The sequence below is a fragment of the Amblyraja radiata genome, chromosome 18 (assembly GCF_010909765.2).
Source record: "Amblyraja radiata isolate CabotCenter1 chromosome 18, sAmbRad1.1.pri, whole genome shotgun sequence".
Classification (NCBI taxonomy): domain Eukaryota; kingdom Metazoa; phylum Chordata; class Chondrichthyes; order Rajiformes; family Rajidae; genus Amblyraja; species Amblyraja radiata.
Window position 1 is genome coordinate 5,927,297 of NC_045973.1, and position 25,360 is coordinate 5,952,656.

Sequence of the window (25,360 nt, forward strand, 5' to 3'; positions counted from 1 at the left end):
GGATCGAACCATGATGTCTGGCACTGAATACGCTGTAATGGCCCTGTCCCACCGTACGAGTTCATTCCAAGAGCTCTCCCGAGTTTAAAAATAAAATCAAACTCGTGGTAAGCACGTAGAATGAACGTAGCGGGTACGTCGGAGCTCGGGGACGTCTCTCAGCGGCTTGTAACGCTAACGGCAGGTACTCGGGAGGACTCGCTAACGGCAGGTAAGCTCGGGAAGACTCGGGAAGATTTTTCAACATGTTGAAAAATGTCCACGACAGCCCCGAGTACCGACGAGTGGCCATTACCGTAAATCTCCGAGTTCGAATCAGGGCAAACTCGGGGAGAACTCTTGAATGACCTCGTACAGTGGGACAGGGCTTTTAGGCTGCAACTCTGCTGCCTTACAAAAAATTATTTTACTCTCCCTTAGTATCTGTGACAAACAAAGTACCATTGAACACATGGAAAAGGGATTTAAAGGTAAAACTAGATTCATTTCAGGGGCAAACGTGGTACGTAATAACTAATGTAACCTGTCTGGTGCACTACATAAAAAAACTTGACAAATAGAAAAAGATTTATATGATGAGTTTTTTTGTTTAGAGATACAGCACGGAAACAGGCCCTTCGGCCCACCAAGTCCGCACCGACCAGTGATCCCCGCACATTAACACAAGCCTACACAACTAGCGACTATTTACACTTATACCAAGTACACAAACCCAAGCCAATTAGCCTACAAACCTGCCCGCCCTTGGAGTGTGGGAGGAAACTGAAGATCTCGGAGAAAACCCACGCTGGTCACGGGAAGAATGTACAACCTCTGTACAGACAGCGCCCGCGGTCGGGATCGAACCCGGGTCTCCGGCGCTGCGAGCGCTGTCAGGCAGCGACTCTACCGCTGCACCACCGTGGTCGACCCAGCCAATTGTCAAAGTATGGTGTCATTAAAAACCAAGGCGGGAGATGAATGTAGAAGGAAGCATGGAGAGGTTCTGAAGAGAGGTAGACCTGCAACCCTGCGTTGAAACCTAAAACAATTTAGGAATATATAAATTGTAAAATGTTGGTTCATAAAAGACAAACCTAAGTTCCATTAAAGACTCAATGGGAAAAGTTCAGACAGTGGCAGTGGGATATGACTGTTATTTTAAATCAGTACTTTGTATCTGTCATCATGGGGAATGTGGATCATGAGAAGATTATGTTAAACGGGAAGAAGGAAGTTATACACAGAATATTAATAAAAAGATATTAAAATATTGCAGGCAGGTTGTATCTCTACTGGAATATAATTAATGCTTTGAGTACAATTAATACTTTGAGTTCCCCGTGAAGCCAATCTGCCGCAGGCAATGATGGTCCAATTCTATACGGCCATCGTAGAATCTGTCCTCACCTTCTCCATCATGGTCTGGTTTGGCTCAGCCACCAAGCACGACATCTGGAGGCTGCAGCGAATCGTCCGATCAGCTGAGAAGGTTGTAGGCTGCAACCTTCCCTCCATTGACGAACTGTACACTGCAAGGGCCAGGAAGCGAGCGGGCAAGATCATCTCTGACCCCTCTCACCCTGGCCACAAACACTTTGAATCACTTCCCTCTGGAAGGCGACTCCGGACTGTCAAAGCTGCCACAGCCGGACATAAAAAAAGCTTTTTCTCCACAAGTAGTGGCTCTATTCAATAACCAAAAATCTGTAGCCTCCTTTTGCTCTGATATTTTATTTCATTTGCATGTTTAAACTATAATATTTTATAATTAATTGTGTCATTCTTAATTGTTACAGTATGTCGTGTTGTTACTTACGAGTGGAGCACCAAGGCAAATTCCTTGTATGTGTATATACTTGGCCGATAAACTTATTCATTCATTCATTCATCAAATTCATAAGTGATAGGAGCAGAATTAAGGCATTCGGCCCATCAAGTCTACTCCCACCATTCAATCATGGCTGATCTATCTCTCCCTCCTAACCCTAATAAACCACACCCCCTGTACCGAAGATATAAAGATGAGAGCTGACAGACAGAACTTTTTCCCCGAAGTGGAAATGTCAAAGACGAGAGGGCATAGCTTTAAGATGAGAGGGGCAAAATTTAAAGGAGATGTGCGGGGCAAGTTCTTTACCCAGAGGGTTGGTGGGTGCCTGGAACGTGCTGCCAGGGGTGGTGGTGGAGGCAGATACGATAGTGGTGTTTAAGAGGCTTTTGGATAGGCACAAAAAGCTGGAGTTACTCAGCGGGACAGGCAGCATCTCTGGAGAGAAGGAATGGGTGACGTTTCGGGTCGAGGGTCTCGACCTGAAACGTCACCCATTCCTTCTCTCCAGAGATGGTGCCTGTCTCGCTGAGTTACTCCAGCTTTTTGTGTCTATTTTAATTTATCTAGATATCATATTCTGCAAAGACATTGTTGGCCATAGGGCACCCCACATAAGTTATAGGTACAGAATTAGGCCATTCGGCCCATTCTACTCCGCCATTCAATCATGGCTGATCAATATTTCACCCTCAACCATATTCTCCTGCCTTCTCTAATCAAGAATCTCTCATACTGCACCTTAAAAATACCCAATGACCTGGCCTCCACTGCCATCCGTGGCGACGCGTTCCACAGATTCACCACCTTATGGCTAAAGAAATTCCTCCTCATCTATCTAAAGGTACATCCTTTTATTCTGAGGCTATGGTTTCTGCTCCGAGACTAGTGGAGCATCCTCTCCAAATCCCATAGAACTTTTCCATGTTCTTGGAAATATCTTCTACGGCAGGGTGATCTGACATGTTAAGGGCCTGTCCTACTTGGCGATTTTTTTCGGCAACTGCCGGCGTCTTGTCAATGCCGCCAAAAGATTTTGAACATTTCAAATTTTTCAGTGGCGACAAAAAAAAATGTTGCGATACTTGGAAAAAACACCGCGCGTCATATGTCATCACGCCGCGAATTTTCTGGTGACCTGATACGTCAGTCAATGATGCCGGCAGTCGCCGATAAAATCGGCAAGTGGGACAGGCCCTTTACATGATATTCCTGATTTGGCCTCACCGGGACTCTGTATAATTGAACCAGGGCATCCCCTACTTCTGAGATCAAATCGGGAGCTGAAGGTACATTTCAACGAAGCTATCCTCATTTAACTGATATCTTTCCTCTGTCAACCATCTAGAATGACATGGCACCATGCTGTGAACCCTTGTCCTAATCATCTCAATGACACTGCCAACAGCTTGCTCTGCCGTGTGTGGCCTCTGTGTCTAGTCACACTGTACTTCATGGAAGCGCGTGCAAGCAACCTGTATCTCAGTAAAGCCAGCAGCGCTGAAGCCTTGAAGGCATCAAAGAATCCTCATCTATTGGCACAGCGCTCTCTGCAGCCTCTTGAAACCTAAACCCGCTACAGAATGCCATAACCCATTGTAGAATGGTCACACAAAAAAACGGCAAAAGGAAATAATCCACAAATAATCCACAGGTAATCCTCAAGTAAGTGATGAAAGAGACATAGTTACTCAGGAGTTACTCAGCGGGTCAGGCAGCATCTCTGGAGAACATGGATAGGTGACGTTTTTGTGTAGGAAGGAACTGCAGATGCCGGTTTACACCGAAGATAGACACAAAATATAGACGGTAAATATAACAAATGAATGAAAGATATGCAAAAAGCAATGATGATCAAGGAAAGGTGGAGTGCACAATGGTCCATTGTTGGCTGCGGGGGGCAGCATAGTTTGAAGCAAAGAAGGACACAAAATGCTGGAGTAACTCAGCGGGTCTGGCAGAATCTCTGGAGAACATGGATAGGTGACGTTTTGGGTCGGGACTCTTCTGTAGATAATTGGTACTGCATGTTAAGCTGAGTTTATGTTTGTGCTTGTTATTGCCACGTGTACTGAGGTACAGTGAGAAGCTTTGATCTGCTGTCCAAACAGATCAAATATACGGACGGCACGGTGGCGCAGCGGTAGAGTTGCTGACTTACAGCGCTTGCAGCGCGGGGGACCCAGGTTTGATTCCGACCACGGGTGCTGCCTGAACGGAGTTTGTACGTTCTCCCCGTGACCGCGTGGATGTTCTACGAGATCTTCGGTTTCCTCCCGCACTCCAGAGACGTACAGATTTGTAGGTTAATTGGCTTGGTGGATGTGTAAATTGTCCCAAGTGTGTGTAGGACAGTGTTAATGTGTGCGAGGATCGCTGGTCGGCACGGACTCGGTGGGCCGAAGGGCCTGTTTTCCGCGCTGTATCTCTAAAAAAAACACTGTACGTAAATACAATGAAGTCAAACTCAAGTACAATAAATAGAGCAAATGGGAGAGAAGGGAACATCTTTCAACTCTGCATATTTGTAACATACTTTGAATGCTAAAGTTCGGACCAAAATGGCACAATTGAACCCAACCTGTACTTGTGTGCACTCTTTTCACACTGCAAGCGGCTGGTACATCAAGAGAACTGCTTGTTGGGAATGTTGAAGTGAGTTGGAAGCCAAGTGATAAAATGTCAGTGGTTTTAATGCCTTGATGGTAGACGAGGCTATTCTTCAACAGCCTCTCGGTTCACGTCGGAAGTCTTGCACTTGAGGTTGCCGTTAATGACAGAGTTAGCTCGTTAGTGCCGGCAAGGCGTTTAAAACTTGGTGATTCAGGATTATAATTGACAGGTTTGGGACCGCTCCAGAAAACCAAACTTTAAGCAGGAAGTTAACTCCTGCTGGAATTAGCAAATAAATTATTCACCCGACAGACAGTAAACCAGAAATAACAAAATAAAAACATACTTACATATGCCAGAAAATGTCTGCAATGCAAAGTAAATGGGTTCGATATTGAAATTAGTTTATTTATTTTTAAATATAGAAATACGAGTGGCTTCAGTAATATTATGGTGAAGGCTGAGATCAAGAGAGGCATAAAATTATGTCAGGGCCCCATGGTCGAATAAATTATGCAAATACTAGGAAGGAACTGCAGACGCTGGTTTACACCGAAGATAGATGCAAAGAGCTGGAGTGACCCAGTGGGTCTGGCAGCATCTCTGGAGAAAAATAATAGGTGGGGTTGCAGGTCAGAACCCTTCCTCACACTGAAAGATGAGGTGGTTGTTGTGTGGGGGGGGGTATAAACTAGAGGCGTGAAAAGGCCAGAACAAATCAAGACCAGAAACAGATGACCTCAGGAACGGCGAAGCTCACAATGGCTTGTAATAATGGCCCAAAATGTCTTCCTAGTCTAGATGGGGTGGAGGGATAGTGGGAGAAGTGGGTTAGACACCCGGGTGGGGCGGGGGGGGGGGGTTGGGCAAGGAGGTGGGGTGTGGGCGGTACCTAAAATTGGGGAATTCAATGTCCCTACCGTTGGGTAGTAAGTTTCCCAAGAGGAATATAGGGTGCTGTTCCCCAGTTTGCGTGTGGCCGAGAAGTCCCAGGACTGAAAGTTCGGTATGGAAATGGGAGGGAAAGTTAAAATGGTCAGCAATCATTAAAAAGCTTTAAAAAGCATTAAAAGGTTAGAAAGCTGGAAGAGAGGAAGGGCAGGACAAAGGCTGGCAAGTGATAGGTGGATACAGATGGGGGGGGGGGGGGGTGGATAGGCAGATGGTTGAACAAATGCCACAGATGAAAAGACAGAAGGTGTGAGACAAAAGTATTGAAGAGTTGCAAATTGTGAAGCTGGAGGATGGAATGTGGGTGGTAGGCGAGGGGGGGGGGGGGGGGGAGAGGAATAGGTGTGAGTCCAGGTGAGGCACAGGGAGGTGGAATAAAAAGGGGGTGGGGGAAGAGAGGGCGGGAAAGTGTTTGGATGCCTTGAATTGGAGAATTCAATGTTGATACCGCTGGGTTGTAAGCTACCCCAAGCGGAATATGAGGCGCGGTTCCTCCAGTTTGCGTGTGGCCTCACTCTGGCAATGGAGGAGGCCCAGGACTGAAAAGTCGGTTTGGGAATGGGAGGGGGAGCTAAAATGGTCGGCAACCAGGAGTTCCAGCAGACCTTGACCGGCCAAGCACAAACGGTCGCCTAGTTAAGAATAAAGGGTAGGCCATTTAGGACTGAGATGAGGAAAAACTTTTTCACCCAGAGAGTTGTGTGAATGTGTGGAATTCTCTGCCACAGAAGGCAGTGGAGGCCAATTCACTGGATGTATTCAAGAGAGAATTAGAGTTAGCTCTTCGGGCTAGCGGAATCAAGGGATATGGGGAGAAGGCAGGAACGGGGTGCTGATTTTGGATGATCATATTGAATGGCGGTGCTGGCACAAAGGGCCGAATGGCCTACTCCAGAACCTAGTTTCTATGCTTCTGTGTTGCTCGTCTCCACTTGTTTTGCCGAAGAGACATTAAGTTGGCTTGGTGAATGAATGAGGATGCAACATGTTGATGCTTCCTAGGAACTGCAAATGTATAAGAGCTACCCCTCCAGTTTTCTTCCCCTCCACACAATCAGTCTGAAGAAGGGTCCCAACCCGAAACCTCACCAGAGATGCTGCCTGACCCGCTGAGTTACTCCAGCTCTTTTTGTGTCTTTTTTACTGTGAGGGCCGACTTCAGACTAATTTGGAACTGGTTGGCCACTTTCCTGCAGTAACTACAATATAATGCTAACGTTCCCCGCATTCTTCTGTGGGAACTGTTTCTTCTTCCCCAGTGACAGGAATTAGTGGTGTCAATGACAGGATACAATGCACAGATTTTCGAGATCAATCCTGAGGTCCAAAATTTGAAATGAAATTCAAAAAACAGCAACTGAAGATGGAGTTGGTACAGATGAGAAATTAAAATGTGTAATAATGTTGAAACTAGATACAAAATGCTGGAGTGACTCAGCTGGACAGGCAGCATCTCTGGATAGAAGGAATGGGTTACGTTTAGGGTTGAGACCCTTCTTCAGACTGATGAAGAAGTCACCCATTCCTTCTATCCAGAGATGCTGCCTGTCCCGCTGAGTTACTCCAGCGTTTTGTATCTATATTCGATATAAACCAGCATCTGCAGTTACTTCTTACATATGTTGAAAATAAATATACACTCCAGAATCGTTCACTTAAAAGTTTGATATCCTGCCACTAAAGACTTATGATAGGGTATCTGTAGAAATAATTGGTATTTGTCTGGTAGTTCTGACACCAAGGGGTGCATTCTACCGTCTTTCTTGATATATTCTGTTTTCCCTTCCCTTTCCTGTCCAACATTCTTTTAATAGCACCGGCCCCTTTGATAATTGTGTATTATAAGTGCAGCAGGCACTCAGAGATTAATGTGAATATTTCATGCTGAATAAATTACTTGCCAACCAGCCATCAGACATTTTCCGAAAAAATAAAATGAAATCGACCCTGTCGCAAGGATAATTTTAGATGCGCTGGAAACATTCGAGTTACTTTTGCTTTGAAGCAAGGAAAGTTCTCCGAGGGAAATAGCTGATGTGGACTAAACTATGAGAATCCACCACCGTCCTGTTTTTTTTTTTTTTTTTTATCAACTTTATCAGCTGTCAAGAGCTTTTGTGGGGGTTTTTCCGGAAAGTCAGCCCATTTTATTTTGCAGACTCAGATCCCACCAGTCAGAATGCAGCATTTTGTCTAATGTGACTGTACTGCCCTGAACAAATACAACTGAGGCAGCACCTGCTCTGCCAGAATCTCCCTCTGTCTCTGTCTCACGAGTTGCTTTTCTCTTTTCCCCTCCCTTTATCCATTAAGTGAGTGCGTGAGCTACGATCTGGTTGAAGGATATCCAAACCATTCATTTTAGCATGAGCCAGAACCTGTTTGTTTGTGGAGTGATATTGGATTATATATTTTTCTGTAAATGTGTATGGTGATATTTGCTCCGGTAAGTAAAGGATTTCTTTTGTTTGTTTTTGACAAATTAAGTGAGCAATGTAACTTTAATTAAACATTTTGTTATCTAAATTAGAAAAACAGGTTTTTAATATGTAACAATTTGGAGAAAGTATTTAGCACGATTGGATATTTGAATAAGTTAAAATTGTTTCCTTTTGACTTTGGTAAATGTTTTTGACATTTTCCTTCCTATTTATAAATAGGGTATAATATATTGAAGCTTGTTACTTTTTGTATCAACCTGTATTTTGCTACTGTGCATCTTTGTTTGATTCTTATTGAATGTTGCTCCATAAATATCACTGACACAGAAGGAATTATAGAATCCCTTGATGCTGAGTTTTTTAAAACAATATCAGAAAGAGATACATCAGGGTCGGTGTTTTCACTAGATTTACCAAGGGTTAACGATGTTAGGCCACCCAAGATTTTTATGTAAGCGAATTTTAATTTTTTCTGATGAAACACTGACATTACTTACAAATGTATCTAGATGGCGTCGGGCGTCTGGAGTGTGAGGCATTTGTGCAATTAGTAGGCAGGACAATTATATTTACTGAATTTCTTTCCGTAGCTATTGACATGGATTTGCAGTGAAATGCAAATTGCAAGCATGTTATAAGTACAAGAAACTATTGCATGCAGCAGTCTATTTTTGACAATCATTTGATGAGATTTGCAAAAAAAGTGACAGTTCATAGCTATTTTGTCATAGGGATTATAACTGAGAAGAGGAATAAAAATAATTTTTGAATATGGTAAATCTTTCAATGTAAATCAATAAATCTCCTGATAGTTCAAACTGCACTTAGTAAACCATTCGAAGCCATAACATTGGGCCAGATTAATTGTATACTGAGAAATATACATGCCCTCCAACCGAATAGAAAAAAATCAAATGACTCTTCTATGGGTTTTGAGTTGTGGTTGGCAAAAATGTATTATATTAAATTATTAAACCACAGGAAAACATAATTTATATGTATTTATATTGCACGTTGACTATGTCTTTCAGTCGTGAGACATGGGTTTCGTTAACAAGGACAGTATTTGAAACATGTTCTTAATTCCCTTGAGAAGTTGCAATTGAGGAAGCTTTTTGAGCCGGGACTGACGAGTTCTTCTTGCTGTTGGGTCTCCAGTTGGCGGTTGAAGGTGACCAATGCAGGAGGGGATGTTACAGTCACTGAGAAAGCCTTGGGTACAATCATGAGATGAGAGAGAGAGAGACTGCAAGGTGGGTGGAAGAGAAGAACTAGAAGGAAGCTTGTGTCACAACAGTGTTGGTTGGAGGTGGAAAGACAATAGGGGAGATGTGAGTCTGGATGAAAGAGGGAGGGTGGGGGCGAGGCAAAGGGGAAGGGGGTGCTATCAAAGAAATGTTGATGCGATACTGCAGGGCATCTTATATACAGTATACGTAGGAAGGAACTGCAGATGCTGGTTTAAACCGAGGATAGACACAAAAAGGTGGAGTAACTCAGCGGGACAGGCAGCATCTCTGAAGAGAAGGAATGGGTGATATTAGACAATAGACAATAGGTACAGGAGTAGGCCATTCGGCCCTTCGAGCCAATGTGATCATGGCTGATCATCCCCAATCAGTACCCCGTTCCTGCCTTCTCCCCATATCCCCCGACTCCGCTGTATTTAAGAGCCTTATCTAGCTCTCTCTTGAAAGTATTGTGATGTATCGGGTCGAGACCCTTCTTCAGACTGGTTAAGTCAGAGAGAGGAGGAGAACTTCTTCAAAGTAGACATACCTTGCTGAGATTTCACAGTGGAAGAAGGAACTGCAGGCACCGGTTTAAACCGAAGATATACTGTATAGATTGCAGTCAAAATATAACTGTGGTGTGGGGAAACTGAAGGAGATCTATGGACTGTTTCGTCCTCAGGTGGATTTGTGCTTCTTGAATGCCATCAGCACAATGCTCATTTATGCTCCTGAACAGTATTTCATGACTTAGAGACACAAGGAACAGCAGATGCTGGTTTACTGGAGTAACTCAGTGGGTCAGGTAGCAGCTCTGGAGAACTTGGATAGATGACGTGTCGTGACTCTTGTGACTCTTCTTCAGGCTGAAGAAAGGTCCCAACCTGAAATGTCACCTATTCATGTTCTCCCAAAATGCTGCCCGAGCCGCTGAGTTACTCCAGCACTTTGAATATTTCTTGACATTCCTGGCTTATGTCTGTTGGTGGAGAGGTTTTGGAATGTCAAGGGGTGAATTATCTTCAGCAGAATACTTGGCCTCTGTCTACTGTTGTGGCTATTTGTGCAGTTGACCTAATTAAGTTTATAATGGTGGGAGAGTTGGCATTGGCGATGCCATTGGGTGTTGAGGTGGGTGGATAGGTGCCGAGGTGGATAGGTGCTCTCTTTGGAACTGGGTCATCATCTGTAATTTACGTGGCATGTATGTTGCAGAGACATAGACTCAAACAGCACAGACACAGGCCCATCGCCACAACTTGCCCATGCCAACCAACATGTCCCATCTACACTAGTCCCATCCGCCTGCGTTTCACCCATATCCCTCAAAGCTTATGTGCAAGAAGGAACTGGTTTACACCGAAGACAGACACAAAATGCCGGAGTAACTCAGCGGGCCAGACAGCATCTCTGGAGAAAAGGAATAGGTGATGCTTTGGGTCTGGTGATGGGTCTCGACCTGAAACGTCACCCGTTCCTTTTCTCCATAGATCCTGCCTTACTCGCTGAGTTATTCCAGCATTTTGTGTCTATTTTCCCTCTAAACTTACTCTCTCCATGTACCTGTCTAAATGTTTCTTAAATGTTGTGACAGTCAGTACCTGCTTCAACAACTGCCTCCAGCGGCTCGTTCCGAATAACCCTTTGTGAAAAATAATAATTGCCCCTCATGTTCCTTGTAAATCTTCCCCTCCCTCACCACAACCCTATGTACTCTGGTGTTTCTTACCACTTGGTTCTTACTACTCACCACCCCGCGACATGTCGACACGTGACGCCTGTATAGTCGTGAGTAGTCGCCCAAAGAGTCGTACCTTATTCTGGTCGCCGCTGGATTTTCAACATGTTGAACATTTTTGGAAACCTGCTGCGACTATGACGGATGCCGGCAGTCGCCGAGAAAATCGCGTAAGTGGGACTGGCCCTTAAGATTGTGTGTGGGTGTGGCAGGGGCTGGGGATGTGATGTCTCAGGCTAATGACGCCTGACACAGGCATCTGGAGATGCATTCACTGACTTTGACTACTCATGATATCATTAAACCACATCTGCCACTGCATCCCTCTACTTGGTACTTGACACTTATAGATCCATAGATACAGTGTGAAAACAGACCCTTCAGCCCAACTTGCCCATGCCGGCCAACATGCCCCACCTACACTAGTCCCACCTGTTTGAGTTTTGCCCATATCCCTCTCAACCAGTCTATTGATCAGCCAGAGAACCTGCCTCCACCGCCCTCTGAGGCAGAGAATTCCACAGACTCACAACTCTCTGTGAGAAAAAGTGTTTCCTCGTCTCCGTTCTAAATGGCTTACTCCTTATTCTTAAACTGTGGCCCCTGGTTCTGGTCTTCCCCAACATCGGGAACATGTTTCCTGCCTCTAGCGTGTCCAAACCCTTAACAATCTTATATGTTTCAATGAGATACCCTCTCATCCTTCTAAACTCCAGAGTGTACAAGCCCAGCTGCTCCATTCTCTCAAAGGACCATCATTGACGTTTATATATTTCTTTGTTACATTTCATACATATCAACTCGGCTTATAGAACATAGAACAGTACAAGACAGGAACCTGCCCTTCAGCCCACAATGTCAGTGCTAAACATGATGCCTAGACCAATTCTGATGTGTCCACACATGAAGCATACCCCTCTATTCCCTGCATATCCATGTGCCGATCTAAAAGTCTGTTAAATGCCACCATTGTCTCAACCTCCACCACCCACCCCTGATCGCACGTTCCAGACATCCACCACCCTCTGTGTAAAAAAACTTGCCCCGCACATCTTGCCCACTACATCTCAAAAATAGACCTTTAGATCAAGGTGAGGATTGATCACCAATGAAAGTAGATGCTGGATTGGTGCAGAACACAATGAAGTAAGGTTTGAAAAACTGGTTTCTTTTTTGAACAGTTTCTGTATTCTCTCACAAAATTGGACACAAAATGCTGGAGTATCTCAGCAGGACAGGCAGCATCTCTGGAGAGAAGGAATGGGTGATGTTTCGGGTCGAGACCCTTCCTCAGACTGATGAAGGGTCACGACCCGAAACATTGTCAGTCTGAAGCAGAGTCTCGACCCGAAACGTCACCCATTGCTTCTTTCCAGAGATGCAGCCTGTCCCGCTGAGTTACTCCAGCATCTTGTGTCTATCTGCAGTTCCTTCCGACGCACTTCTCAGCTTGTTAGCTACTTTTCCTCATGCACATTCATCAATAAAGTAAGTGCTGACTTCACTCCTCAGGCTGAGACAGCCAGGCACAGCAGTCTCATCGCCTCTTCCATGCTAACTGCAACTGCAGTGTCAAATAATTAATTTGGGAAGAAGCCACAAAGCGAAGGCAACTAATATCAGTCCTATAAATCTCACTAAATCTGTCCATAAATACCTCCCAGCCATTTAACAATTGGGACAGTAATTCTTCTTATCGAGTCCACACACAAGGTTAGAAGTTGCTCAGCCAGAGTTGACCACACTTCCCGGCATCTGTATTCAATGGTGTCTGTCTTGTCGCTTCTTGTGCGTGGTGGTGGAAAGATCGGTGGAAACAGGGCCGCGATGTCAACGCTCTTTCCTTGACAAATTGAACTGCAATTGAACTGGTAAAATAAAATAATTCCCACAACTAGCAATAGAGACATAGTCATACAGTGTAGAAACAGGCCCTTCATCCCAACATGCCCACGCCAACCATGCCCCATCTACGCTAGTCCCACCTGCCTGCGTTTGACCCATATCCCTCCAAATTTGTCCTATCCACGCACCTGTCTAAATCTTTCTTAAACGCTGATATAGTGCCTGCCACAAGTAACTCCTCTGGCAGCTCGTTCCATACACGCTCCACGCTCTGTGTGGAAAAGGTTACCACTCAGGTTCCTATGAAATATTTCCCCCCTCACCTTAAACTTATGTCCTCTGGTTCTTGAATCCCCTACACTGGGAAATAGTCTTAGTGTGTCTTCCCGATTTGTTCCTCTCATAATTTTGTAATAAGATCACCCCTCATCCTCCTGCGTTCCAAGGAATAGAGTCCTAGCTTGTTTAACCTCTCCCTATAGCTCAGACCCCCCCCCAAAGTCCTGGCAACATCCTCATAAATCTTGTCTGCACTCTCTCCAGCTTAAGTGGTATCTCCTCTTGACTGGTCATATTTTGCATTTACAATTCCAGTGGAATTTGTCAAAAACAGCATCACAATGAACTGATAAAATAAAATAATTCCCACAACTAGCAATAGAGACATAGTCATACAGTGTAGAAATAGGCCCTTCATCCCAACATGTCCACACCAACCATGCCCCATCTACGCTTCAGTCTGAAGAAGGGTTTCGGCCCGAAACGTCGCCTATTTCCTTCACCCCATAGATGCTGCTGCACCCGCTGAGTTTCCCCAGCACTTTTGTGTACCTTCGATATTCCAGCATCTGCATTTCCCTTTTGATCACAATGCTAAATGTTTGATTTAGTTTAGTTTATCGATGCAGAGTGGAAACAGGCCCTTTGGCCCACCGAGTCCGTGCCGACCAGCGTTCACCCATTCACTGGTTCTATCCTACACACTAGGGGCAATTTACCAGAAGCAAATTAACCTACAAACTTTCAGGTCTTTGGAGCGTGGGCTGAAATCAGAGCACCCGGAGAAAACCCACACAGTCACGGGGAGAACATACAAACTCCGTATCGGCAGCACCCGAGGTCAGGATCGAACCCAGGTCTCTGACGATGTAAAGGGGCTGTCCCACTTGGGCGACCTAATCTGCGAGGTTAGAAGAGTGTCTTCGACCTTCAAACTCGCAGCATGGTCGACACGTGGTCCTATGAGGTCGCTGGAACTCTCCTTCATACTCGAGGGAAGTTCCCGAATACTCGTACCCTCAGCTAGGTCACGGAACTTTTTTCAGCATGATGAAAATTTTTCCGGGAGTAATATTTGGTTGGCATGGTTCTTTTTGACTCGTAGTGCAGTGGAGTAGGGTCGCTATTTAGTTACAGGCAGTCGAGGGCAGCCGTAGGCAATCTCCTTCGCTGACTGGGCATTTTGATTGGCACATTGGAGTTTTCAGGACCAAGGAAAACCGACCGGTAGGTTAAATGCCCGTCAAACTTTAATAAACTTCTTAAAAGTCTCCACTCCTTCTCCCCCCCCCCCCCCCCCCTTCTTAACTCGCGGATTAGGTCGCCCAAGTGGGACAGCCCCAAAGGCAGAAACTCCACCGCTGCGCCACTGTGCCACCCCTAAATGTCTCTCCACTCTTAAATGCAGAATTCCGCAATTTTCCATGTTATTTTCAGATGTAGGTGCATTGAAATTCCCAACACAGTTTATTGAACAGAATTCAACAATAAAAAATGTCTTCCACTTTTACAATTAAAATACCGACTTTAATCTGCATCTAAAACTGCTTGTAACGCGTGGTATGCAAACATTCTGACGATCTGTTAACATGAATACTACTTGTAATGGTACATAAATTATAGAAAATAGTCAAAGTGCATAAATCTGTAATTCTTCAACTCTGATATCTTTGCAAATGGCCGCCTACCACTTATCAATTTCAATGACATCAGAGTCTAATGCCTGCTTTTAGCACATAAGAGGAAGAAATTATGGGCAGAGGCCGTTCACAAATGTGCATCTCGACCATGTTAATCATCATATCTGGCACGGTGCAGAATACATTTGTCAAGATTTGCAACTGTTACATTTAGTTCAGAAAATGATTGGTTGAGGCACCATGCAGAACACCGTGCACCAAGTATTATGCAGATTATTCCACGAAAACATAGCAACTGCCATCAAGCTTGGTTACATAATGCTTTTAAGAGAAAATGATTGTCAGTTCTAGGTGTATTATTTTTTAAAATATGGAAAAATAAGTCAAGACGTGAACATATTATTAACAAAGTTGTGGAGGATCTCAACGAGTCAGGCGGCATCTGTGGAAGGAAAGGACAGGCAACGTTTCAGGTGGGGACCATTCTTTGCACTGAAGAAGGGTCTCGACCCGAAACGTCGCTGAACCATTCCTTCCGCAGATGCTGCCTGACCCGCTGAGTTACTCCAGCACTTTATGTTTTTCATAGATCCATAATTATACGAGCAGAATTAGACCATTCGGCCCATCAAGTCTACTCTGCCATTCAATCCTGGCTGCTCTATCTCTCCCTCTCAGGATATCTTTCCCCATCTGCAACTCAGAATCCCGGCACCTGCAGTTCCTTGCGCCTTTATAAGATATTAAATAATGTGTTTAAAATTGTGAGAAAAATGTGAATTAAGCGTGAAAACTGACTTCTTAATTGGAACTGATAGCGGGCACAAAATGAATGTTCAAGATTTGTGGCTTAAAAGGATTTTCCTGGACAGAATGTAAACTGGTTCAGATACTTAGATAGCTATCATGAATTATTGAGATATGTTTCTTTGTATTTTAGCTACACGATTATGTGGCCAGTAATGGCTTTGAGAGAATGGAATCAATGGAAATAATGACATCCTGTGGAGCATATAACAGCGTCTGAGATGCCACACCAGTGGAAACGTTAGATCAGTGATCAGTAATTGTCCAAGGATGATTAGGCACATCAGGCTACCGAGAAGTCCTCTACCACATCGAACATAGTGAAGTAGTTCCATTATTCATTGCAAATCTGCCCACGGGAATACATCCATGAGCCCCTGTAGGAAGGAGCCCCTGTAGGTAGGAAGGATCTTCTGATGTTAGTTTATACCGAAGATGGACACAAAATGGTGGAGTAACAGGTCAGGCAGCATCTCTGGAGAAAAGGAATAGGTTTCCCTTCAGCCCAACCTGCCCACACCGACCATCTCCCATCTATATAGGTCTACAAGGACCTATTCTTTTTCCAGAGATGCTGCCTGATCCATCATTTTGTTGGGTTACTCCATCATTTTGTGTCTATTTACTGAATAACCATTATAACATATCAAGAATTTTGATAGTAAGGAAGGTAAATGCAAGACTAAAAGATATAGGTGTGGGGGGGGGGGGGGGGGGGGGGGGGAGAGGGAGGTGGGGTGGAGGACTAGCAGTGGTGGTCCCTGTTAGTCATCCAACTTTGTTGCAATGTCTGCAAAGCTTTGTACCAAATGGATAACATACAGAGGGTGGTGGACATATGGAACAAGCTGTCAGACGAGGTAGTTGAGGCAGGTACTATAACAACATGTAAAATACATTTGGACATGTACACGGATGGGAAAGGTTTAGAGGGATATGGGCCAGGCATGTGGGACTAGTGTAGATGGACCATGTTGGTCAGCGTGGGCAAGTTAGTCCAAACGGGCTGGTTCCATGCTGTATGACTCTATGACAGTATAACCACATTACTCTTTGTAACATCTTGCTGTGTCCAAATTATCTGTTATGCTGGACATCAGAACGGCTTTATTGTCTTCAGAGAATCTCCTATTCAGGAGATGAAAACCATTTAAAAAATTCAAGGATACACAAGAGACTGCAGATGCTGGAACGTTGAGCGAAACACAAAGTGCTGGAGGAACTCAACGGGTCAGGCACCATCTTTGGAGGGAAATGGATAGACAAGTTCTGCCTGACCCGCTGAGTTCCACCGGTGATTTATTGTTTCATAAAAAATTCAAGTGTTTATTTTTTCCTAGCTTATTTAATGCATTCAAACAAACGTTAAAGTCTGTACATTGTACCAGACAAAAAAATATATATGGATGTCTATTAATTGATCTTTTGCTGAATGAAGATGTATTTAATTTATCTCAGTTATTTATTCTATTGCCACTTGCAATGAATATAAATTCAGTACTTTTAAGGCTTTGTTGTACTTTTCCACCTTAAGAATCTACCAACTACCAACCACTTCAGATAAATATTTTTACGATTCCACTTATGTATCAAGAATGAATAATGTCTATTTTTCAAAAACTATGAAAGATGTTGGGTCGTTTAAGAAGGAACTGCAGATGCTGGAAAATCGAAGGTAGACAAAAATGCTGGAGAAACTCAGCGGGTGAGGCAGCAACTATGGAGCGAAGGAAATAGGCAATGTTTCAGGTCGAAACCCTTCTTCAGACTGTTGAGTCAACATGTTTGACCGAAAGAAATACCATTCAAGCATCTATAAAGGTTGTGAGTAGAACGGGATATTCATAGTTAGCGTAATTCTCCTTTTAATAAAAGCACAAGCAGCTGCAGACTTCAGAAACATAATATTATCAAAATGCTCTTTTTGCAACGATGCCCATTTTTTATAAGATGTTGCCAACACATTCATTACTTATGAAGATAGGTAAAGGGTGCAATTGGCATCACAGTGGCACATGGACAGAGGGATGTGCCAAGAGCTAGATAGGGCTCTTAAAGATAGCGGAGTCAGGGGATATGGGGAGAAGGCAGTAACGGGGTACTGATTGGGGATGATCAGCCATGATCACAGTGAATGGCGGTGCTGGCTCGAAGGGCCGAATGGCCTACTCCTGCACCTATTGTCTATTGTCTATTGGCAGGAGTGTTGCTGCCTTAAAGCGCCAGAGTCCCGGTTTCGTTCCTGACTATAGGCATTGTCAGCTATTTGTTCTCCCTGTGACCACATGGGTTTTCTCCGGGTGCTCCAGTTTCCTCCCACATTCCAGAGAGGTGCAGGTTTGTAGGTTAATTGGCTTCTGTAAATTGCCCCTAGTGTTTATGATGCTAAACTGGAATAACAGAACTAATGAACGGGTGATCAATGATTGGTGCGGACTGTCTCGGTGGGCCGAAGGGCCTGTTTCCACTCTGTATCTCTAAATCAATATAGATGTTTTGGTGTGCTGGGCGTGACAATATGGAAATGGAAATAAAACTATGCATTAATGTGCTGCGTTCAAACTTTATTTGAAATCATTTGAGTAATGACTGTACTTTGAAGACACAATCATTAACCACAATGATTTTTATCACTAGGATCATAACTTGTGCAACCCATGCATTATACTAGAGATGAAGATCGATGATCCGAAGTAAAATAATCAAATTTAGTCTTTAGACAACATAAATGATGTAATAAATTTTATTTATTAAAATCTTGAATAGCAGATTGGGAAAATGATTAGTGTTTAATTCCAATTTCATTTATAGAAATGACCTGGAGCTGTTTTGCCTATTTGTTGCTACGTCATAGTGAACACTGAGCATAATTTGGCTTTGTTATAGAGTTATACAGCATGGAAACAGGCCCTTCGGCCTAACTTGCACAAGCTGACCAACATTAGTTCCACCAGCCTGCATTTGGCCCATGTTCCAATAAACCTACCCGACCTGTCTAAATCAGTCTGAAGAAGGGTCTCGACCCAACACGTTGCCTATACCTTCACCCGCTGAGTTTATCCAGATTTTTTGTCGACCTTTGATTTTTCCAGCATCTGCAGTTTCTTTCTTAAACACAACCTGTCTAAATGTTTCTTAAACATTGTGATAGTACACTGTGTGTTTAGTTTAGAGATACAGCACGGAAACAGGCCCTTCGGCCCACCACGTCCGCGCCGACCAGCGATCCCCGCACATCAACACTATCCTACACAAGGGACAATGTTTACATTTATACCAAACCAATTAGCCTACAAACCTGTACAAACTCAATTCACTGCACTTTATGTGCAAGTGACGAATAAAACTTGACTTGACGTCTTTTTTTTTTGGAGTGTGGGAGGAAACCGGAGATCTCAGAGAAAACCCACGCAGGTCACAGGGAGAACGTACAAACTCCGCACAGACAGCACCCTTAGTCAGGATTGAACCCAGCTCTCTGGCGCTGTAAACACTGTAAAGCAGCAAGTCTACCACTGCGCCACCGTGCCACACGTGTAGTTTTATTGCAAAACTAGACCAAGTGGGACCCGTCGGGTCCCGTCCCCTCAACACGTGGTTGCAGCGGGGGGGGGGGGGGGGGGGGGGGGGGGGCAGCCTGCGGTGTCACACACACACTAACCACCCCCCTTGATATTATATTAATATCATTAATTAGCTCCTTTTACCACATCCCCGCCCTATACACTGATGCATAGCCCTCAACTCGCAGGTGTGTCTAGAGAGGGAGGGGGGGGGGGGGGGGGTAGAGGGTGAGGGCAGAGAGAGAGGGGCAGAGACTGAGAGCAGACTATGATACACCGTTTTTCTTGTCATTGTTGCAATGGTTGCCTTTGCCGCACGCACTGAGCTTGATTTCATCAAAACAACCCACAAGGAAACTGCCAATCTTTACCCTTCCTAGCGATGTCAAACTGTTCTTAGAACATGTGGAACACAGAAGAGTACAGCACAGGAACAGGCCCTTCAGCCCACAATGTCTATGCTGTACATGATGCCAGGTTAAACTAACCTCCTCCGCCTGCATGATCAATATGCCTCCATTTCCTGCATATCCACCTGCCTATCTAATTTAGTTATTGTCACGTGTACCGAGGTACAGTGAAAAGTTTTTGTTGCGTGCTGTCCACTCAGTGGAAAGACAATACATGATTACAATCGAGCCATTCACAGTGTATAGATACATGATAAGGGAATAACGTTGAGTGCAAGGTAAAGCCAGCAAAGTCCAATCAAGGATAGTCCGAGGGTAGACAAAAATGCTGGAGAAACTCAGCAGGTGAGGCAGCATCTATGGAGCGAAGGAATGGGTGACGTTTCGGGTTGGGACCCTTCTTCAGACTGATGAGGATGGAGGGGGCAGGAAGAAGAAAGGAAGAGGCGGAGACAGTGGGCTGAGGGATAGCTGGGAAGGGGAGGGGAAAGAGGGAGAAAGCAAGGACTACCTGAAATTGGAGGTCAATGTTCATACCGCTGGGGTGTAAACTACCCAAGCGAAATATGAGGTGCTGCTCCTCCAATTTACAGTGGGACTCACTCTGGCAATGGAGGAGGCCCTGGACAGAAAGATTGGATTCGGAATGGGAGGGGGAGTTGAAGTGCTGAGCCAACGAGAGATCAGGTTGGTTATTGCGAACTGAGCGGTGTTGGGCGAAGTGATCGCCAAGCCTACGCTTGGTCTCACCAATGTAGAGCAGCTGACACCTAGAGCAGCGGATGCAATAGATGAGGTTGGAGGAGGTGCAGGTGAACCTCTGCTGCACCTGGAAAGACTACTTAGATGCAGCCTCACCCGCTGAGTTTCTCCAGCATTCTTGTCTACCTTTGATTGTTCCAGCATCTGCAGTTCTTTCTTAAAGGATAGTCCGAAGGTCACCAATGAGGTAGGTAGATGATGGATCAGGACTGCTCTCTGGTTGTGGTAAGTTGATTTAGTTGCCTGATAACAGCCGGTAAGAAACTGTCCCTGAATCAGGAGGTGTGCGTTTTCACACTTCTGTACCTTTTGCCTGATGGGAGAGGGAAGAAGAGGGAGTGGCCGGGGTGCGACTTGTCCTTGATGATGCTGCTGGCCTTGCCGAGGTATAAATGGAGTCAACGGAAGGGAGGTTGGTTGGTGTGATGGTCTGGGCTGCGTCCATAATTCTCTGCAATTTCCTGTGGTCTTGGATGGAGCTGTATCCGAACCAAACACCACGCTCCTATCTGCCTCCACCACCACCCCTTCCAGGCACCCACCACCCTTTGTGTAAAGAAAAATAGCCCTGCACATCTCCTTTGCCCCTTTCATTCTATATCATCCCTCATCTATCCCATCCCAAGCTCCGAACACCACTCAATAGACAATAGGTGCAAGAGTAGGCCATTTGGCCGTTCGAGCCAGCACCGCCATCCAATGTGATCATGGCTGATCATCCCCAATCAGTACCCCGTTCCTGCATTCTCCCCATATCCCCTGACATATCCCCGCTATTTTTAAGAGCCCTATCTAGCTCCCTCTTGAAAGCATCCAGAGAACCTGCCTCCACCGCCCTCTGAGGCAGAGAATTCCACAGACTCACCACTCTCTGTGAGAAAAAGTGTTTCCTCGTCTCCGTTCTAAATGGCTTACTCCTTATTCTTCAACTGTGACCCCCTGGTTCTGGACTCCCCTAACATCGGGAACATGTTTCCTGCCTCTAGCGTGTCCAAGCCCTTAACAATCTTATACATTTCAATTAGATCTCCTCTCATCCTTCTAAACTCCAGAGTATACAAGCCCAGCCGCTCCATTCTCTCAGCATATGACAGTCCCGCCATCCCGGGAATTAACCTTGTAAACCTGCGCTGCACTCCCTCAATAGCAAGAATGTCCTTCCTCAAATTAGGGGACCAAAACTGTACACAATACTCCAGGTGTGGTCTCACTAGGGCTCTGTACAACTCTACAACTGTACAACTCATCTCACCTTCTTGTTCTCACCCTCCCCACACGTCTCCAAGCACGGTATCATTTCCATTTCACTCTCTACTATCCCGATGGTGAATCTTATGATTCACTTTGACCTTCTCAGCCCCTCACAATTATTGATTTATCCGACCTTTCCTTTTTAGAAAATCCTTAAAGATACTACAGGAGTAATTCAAACCGCCAGGTATTGCTTAATTAACATCACGTGGATGAAGATACAGGGAAAAATATTTTTGTTCAGGTGCTAACCAAACAAATCGGATATTATATATATAATCGATATTAATAAGAAGGCAATACAAATATTGTATGTGAAGAAGGGTGCCGACCTGAAACGTCACCAATCCATGTCCTACAGAAATGATGCCAGCCGACTGAATTACTCCAGCATTTTTTGTTTTTTTCCCCCGATACTCAAGTACAACAGGTAGAGCAAAGATAAAACATACCAGAGTGCAGATTATACATTTTCCAGCATTGGGAGCGTAACTGTTCCAGAGAAAAAGTTCAATGTCTGGATTAAGTTAAAATGGAAGATTGGGACTAAATCCTAGTTTATGGAAGGACCATTCAGAAGCCTGATAACGGAGAGAGACAGAGGGAGCGAGAGAGAGAGAGATTTGGACGACAGATGGCACAATGGGCTAAGTGTTCGGCTGGCAACCGGAAGGTAGCCGGTTCGAATCCTGCTTGGAGTGCATACTGTCGTTGTGTCCTTGGGCAAGACACTTCACCCACCTTTGCCTGTGTGTGAATGTGTGTGAATGTGTGTGAATGTGTGTGAGTGATTGGTGGTGGTCGGAGGGGCCGTAGGCGCAGATTGGCAGCCACGCTTCCGTCAGTCTGCCCCAGGGCAGCTGTGGCTACAGAAGTAGCTTACCACCACCGAGTGTGACTGAGGAGTGAATGAATAATGTGATGTAAAGCGCCTTGAGTATTAGAAAGGCGCTATATAAATCCCATCCATTATTATTATTATTAGATGTTCCAGGGTCTGGTGTACACTTTCATGCTTCTGTACCTTCTGGCTGAGGGCAGCAGGGGAATGACGGAGTGAAAAAGGTCCTCGATTATGTTGGCTGCTTCTCCCGAGGCAGCGTGAGGTGCAGACGGAGTCAATGGTGGGAAGTTTAACGCGTGTGACGGACTGGGCTACACCCACAACTCTGCAATTTCTTGTGAATCTTGGGCAGAGAACCTCTTGGTGAGAATCACTTGAATTTTGATTCAGCCTATCATAAACTCTGCAGAACCACAAATTATTACTTATTTATTGGGATTGAGATTGATGGATGGGGTAGTTGCGATACATTTTTCAACACAATTACAGCTCTGCCGGGGAATAGGAACACTGCGTGTTTCTGTACAACATTCATTACACGATTTAATTTGATAAAATGTAACAGTTTCTTTGCCCTGTATAAATGATTTTTTTTAGCAAGCTAGTCATTTTCACAACATTATTTCCTATATATTATGCAGAGGAGCTGCACTCTTGATTTTAAAAAAACCAGAAACTGTTCCCGTAATGAAAGCATTAAATATTAGACGCGCAGCTGATTTGATAACATCTGATGGTAGAAATCCAGAACTGCTTACACTGAGGTCTCACGCACACTATTTTAATACATCTTTCCTTTCCTTTGTCATTTGATTGACTTGTGCCTTTTCCTGGGTTTATATTTTTCAATCTTTCTCTGATTGATTGCGTTCAATTTAACCTGCGAGATGGCCCTTAATTGAGCTGTCACTTCTGACTGGTCCCTGTGGTGTGGTCATCTTCCTCCCTCCACCGATTCACAAGAAAAAACGCTCAGAATTAGCTGGTACACAAAAAAGCTGGAGAAACTCAGCGGGTGCAGCAGCATCTATGGAGCGAAGGAAATAGACAACGTTTCGGGCCGAAACCCTAGAAGGAAATAGACAACGTTTCGGCCCGAAACGTTGCCTATTTCCTTCGCTCCATAGATGCTGCTGCACCCGCTGAGTTTCTCCAGCTTTTTTGTGTACCTTCGATTTTCCAGCATCTGCAGTTCCTTCTTAAACGCTCAGAATTGGCTGCTGAGTTACATAAATTCCAATTTACAACAGCATGGTTGGGATATTCAGAGCTTTTTTTTTCAATGTGGCTCTTAAATATTGCATAATATAAACCGTTACTTTCTTAACATGCTTAAATGTCTTCCAAAATTTCTCCCCCCCCCCCCCCAACAATCAGTCTCAGGGTCCCGACCAGAAACATTATCTATCCAAGTTCTCCACAGACGCTGCCTGACCCACTTACTCCAGCATTTTGCGCCTATCTTCGGTGTAAACCAGCATCTGCAATTCCTTTTACATACTTTTTTGCTTGGTGCTTAATATACTTAACATGGGACATTGAGCAAAACACAAAGAGCAGAAGGGCATGGATGTGGAGGGAATGGATGGACGACGGTTCGGGTCGGGACCGTTCTTCAGGCTGATTACCTCCACGGTTACTGACCTCCCCACCTTCGAAGGGATCTACAGGAGTCGATGCCTCAAAAAGGCAGCCGGCATCATCAGAGACCCACTCCACCCTGGCCACACACTCATCTCACCCCTGCCATCGGGACAAAGGTACAGTACAGGAGCCTGAAAACTGTAACGTCCAGGTTCAGGAACAGCTACTTCCCCACAGCCATCAGGCTATTAAACACTACAACCTCCAAATAGGCTCTGAACTACCTAGACCTGGGGGCATTGGATTTGTCATTTTTGATCGGACTTTGCTGGCATTACTTTGCACTATATATTATTCTCTGATCATGTATCTGTACACTGTGAATGGCTCGATGGTAATCGTGAATAGTCCTTCCCGCCGACTGGTTAGCAAGCAACAAAAGCTTTTCACTGTACCTCGGTACACGTGACAATAAACTAAACTGAAACTGGGAAGGGTGCTTTTGCGGAAGCACAGGGGAAATGAGGTGCTTGGGCAAAGAGGTGAGCAATAGTGATCAAACACTTGCTGCAAGGAAGGGTCTTAAAAGCTGGAGAGTATTGGGGCTGTGGGTAAAAACCAGGAAGATATCTCCAGCGTGTGGATATGGGATGTCGGTGTCTGACTGAAAAATGTGTAGAGTGCCAAGTGCTGTAGTAACTCAATGACGCAGTCAACCTCTCTCAAGGACATGGATCTCTGGTGAATAGGGTGATTTCACGAAAGGTCACTGGATCATAGATCCTCACCCACGTGACCGCAAAATCCAACTGGGGTACAAGCGTCACTTCCGGTACATGTTATTGATGCTGAAAACGCATACTTTCACACCCGTTAAAAAACGTGAAAACGGCCCGTTTTTGAGCTGTAAATAACTGTGCCAGTCGGGGTGACTGTGAGACACAGTTATCTAACTTTACAGTCCAGAAGATAAAGAAAAACGGTATAAAGGTAAATACAAGAGGGAGCTGAAGGGGCAACAACAGCGGAAGTGGTTAGCGGACATTCGCCGTGGAGATATAAAGATAAAAAATATCGGGAATTATCACGTTTGCTCGCTGCATTTTATCAAAAGTGGCATTATTGACGTTTTATCTTTATTCATTTGTTATATGAAAAGTTTTAAAAGTGAAAAATCCATCAGTAAAATTGCAAAATCGCCCATGGTTCTCAGGTGGGTTTTAACATGCAAAATGAAAACGCTTCTGAAGCTCCATTTACCATTTAAATAATCGTAAACTATCAATGCGTTTTGAAATAAATTTTACTCAGATGCAAGCTAAGGAATGGGATAATTGTCAGCTGTTAATTGGACAAAATCAGGACATTTTATTATTATTATTGTCCAATTAACAGCTGACAATTATCCCATTCCTTAGGTTGCATCTGAGTAAAATTTATTTCAAAACGCATTGATAGTTTACGGTTATTTAAATGGTAAATGTAGCTTCAGAAGCGTTTTCATTTTGCATGTTAAAACCCACCTGAGAACCATGGGCGATTTTGCAATTTTACTGATGGATTTTTCACTTTTAAAACTTTTCATATAAC

At 44.5% G+C, this 25,360-nt stretch overlaps 1 protein-coding gene across 2 annotated transcripts in view; it reads left to right on the top strand.

The window, feature by feature from the left end:
* The window catches only part of synpr (synaptoporin), a 158,066-nt gene that overhangs the window by 94,613 nt on the left and 38,093 nt on the right, over positions 1-25,360 (top strand). The window contains exon 1 of one of the 2 annotated variants that reach the window (XM_033036646.1): positions 7,320-7,820. The exons of the other annotated variant lie outside the window; for it this stretch is intronic. Coding sequence (XP_032892537.1) covers positions 7,797-7,820 — 24 coding nt within the window. The 5' untranslated portion in view covers positions 7,320-7,796. Of the gene's footprint in view, positions 1-7,319; positions 7,821-25,360 lie in introns of those variants that run through there. 2 annotated transcript variants of the gene reach the window in all.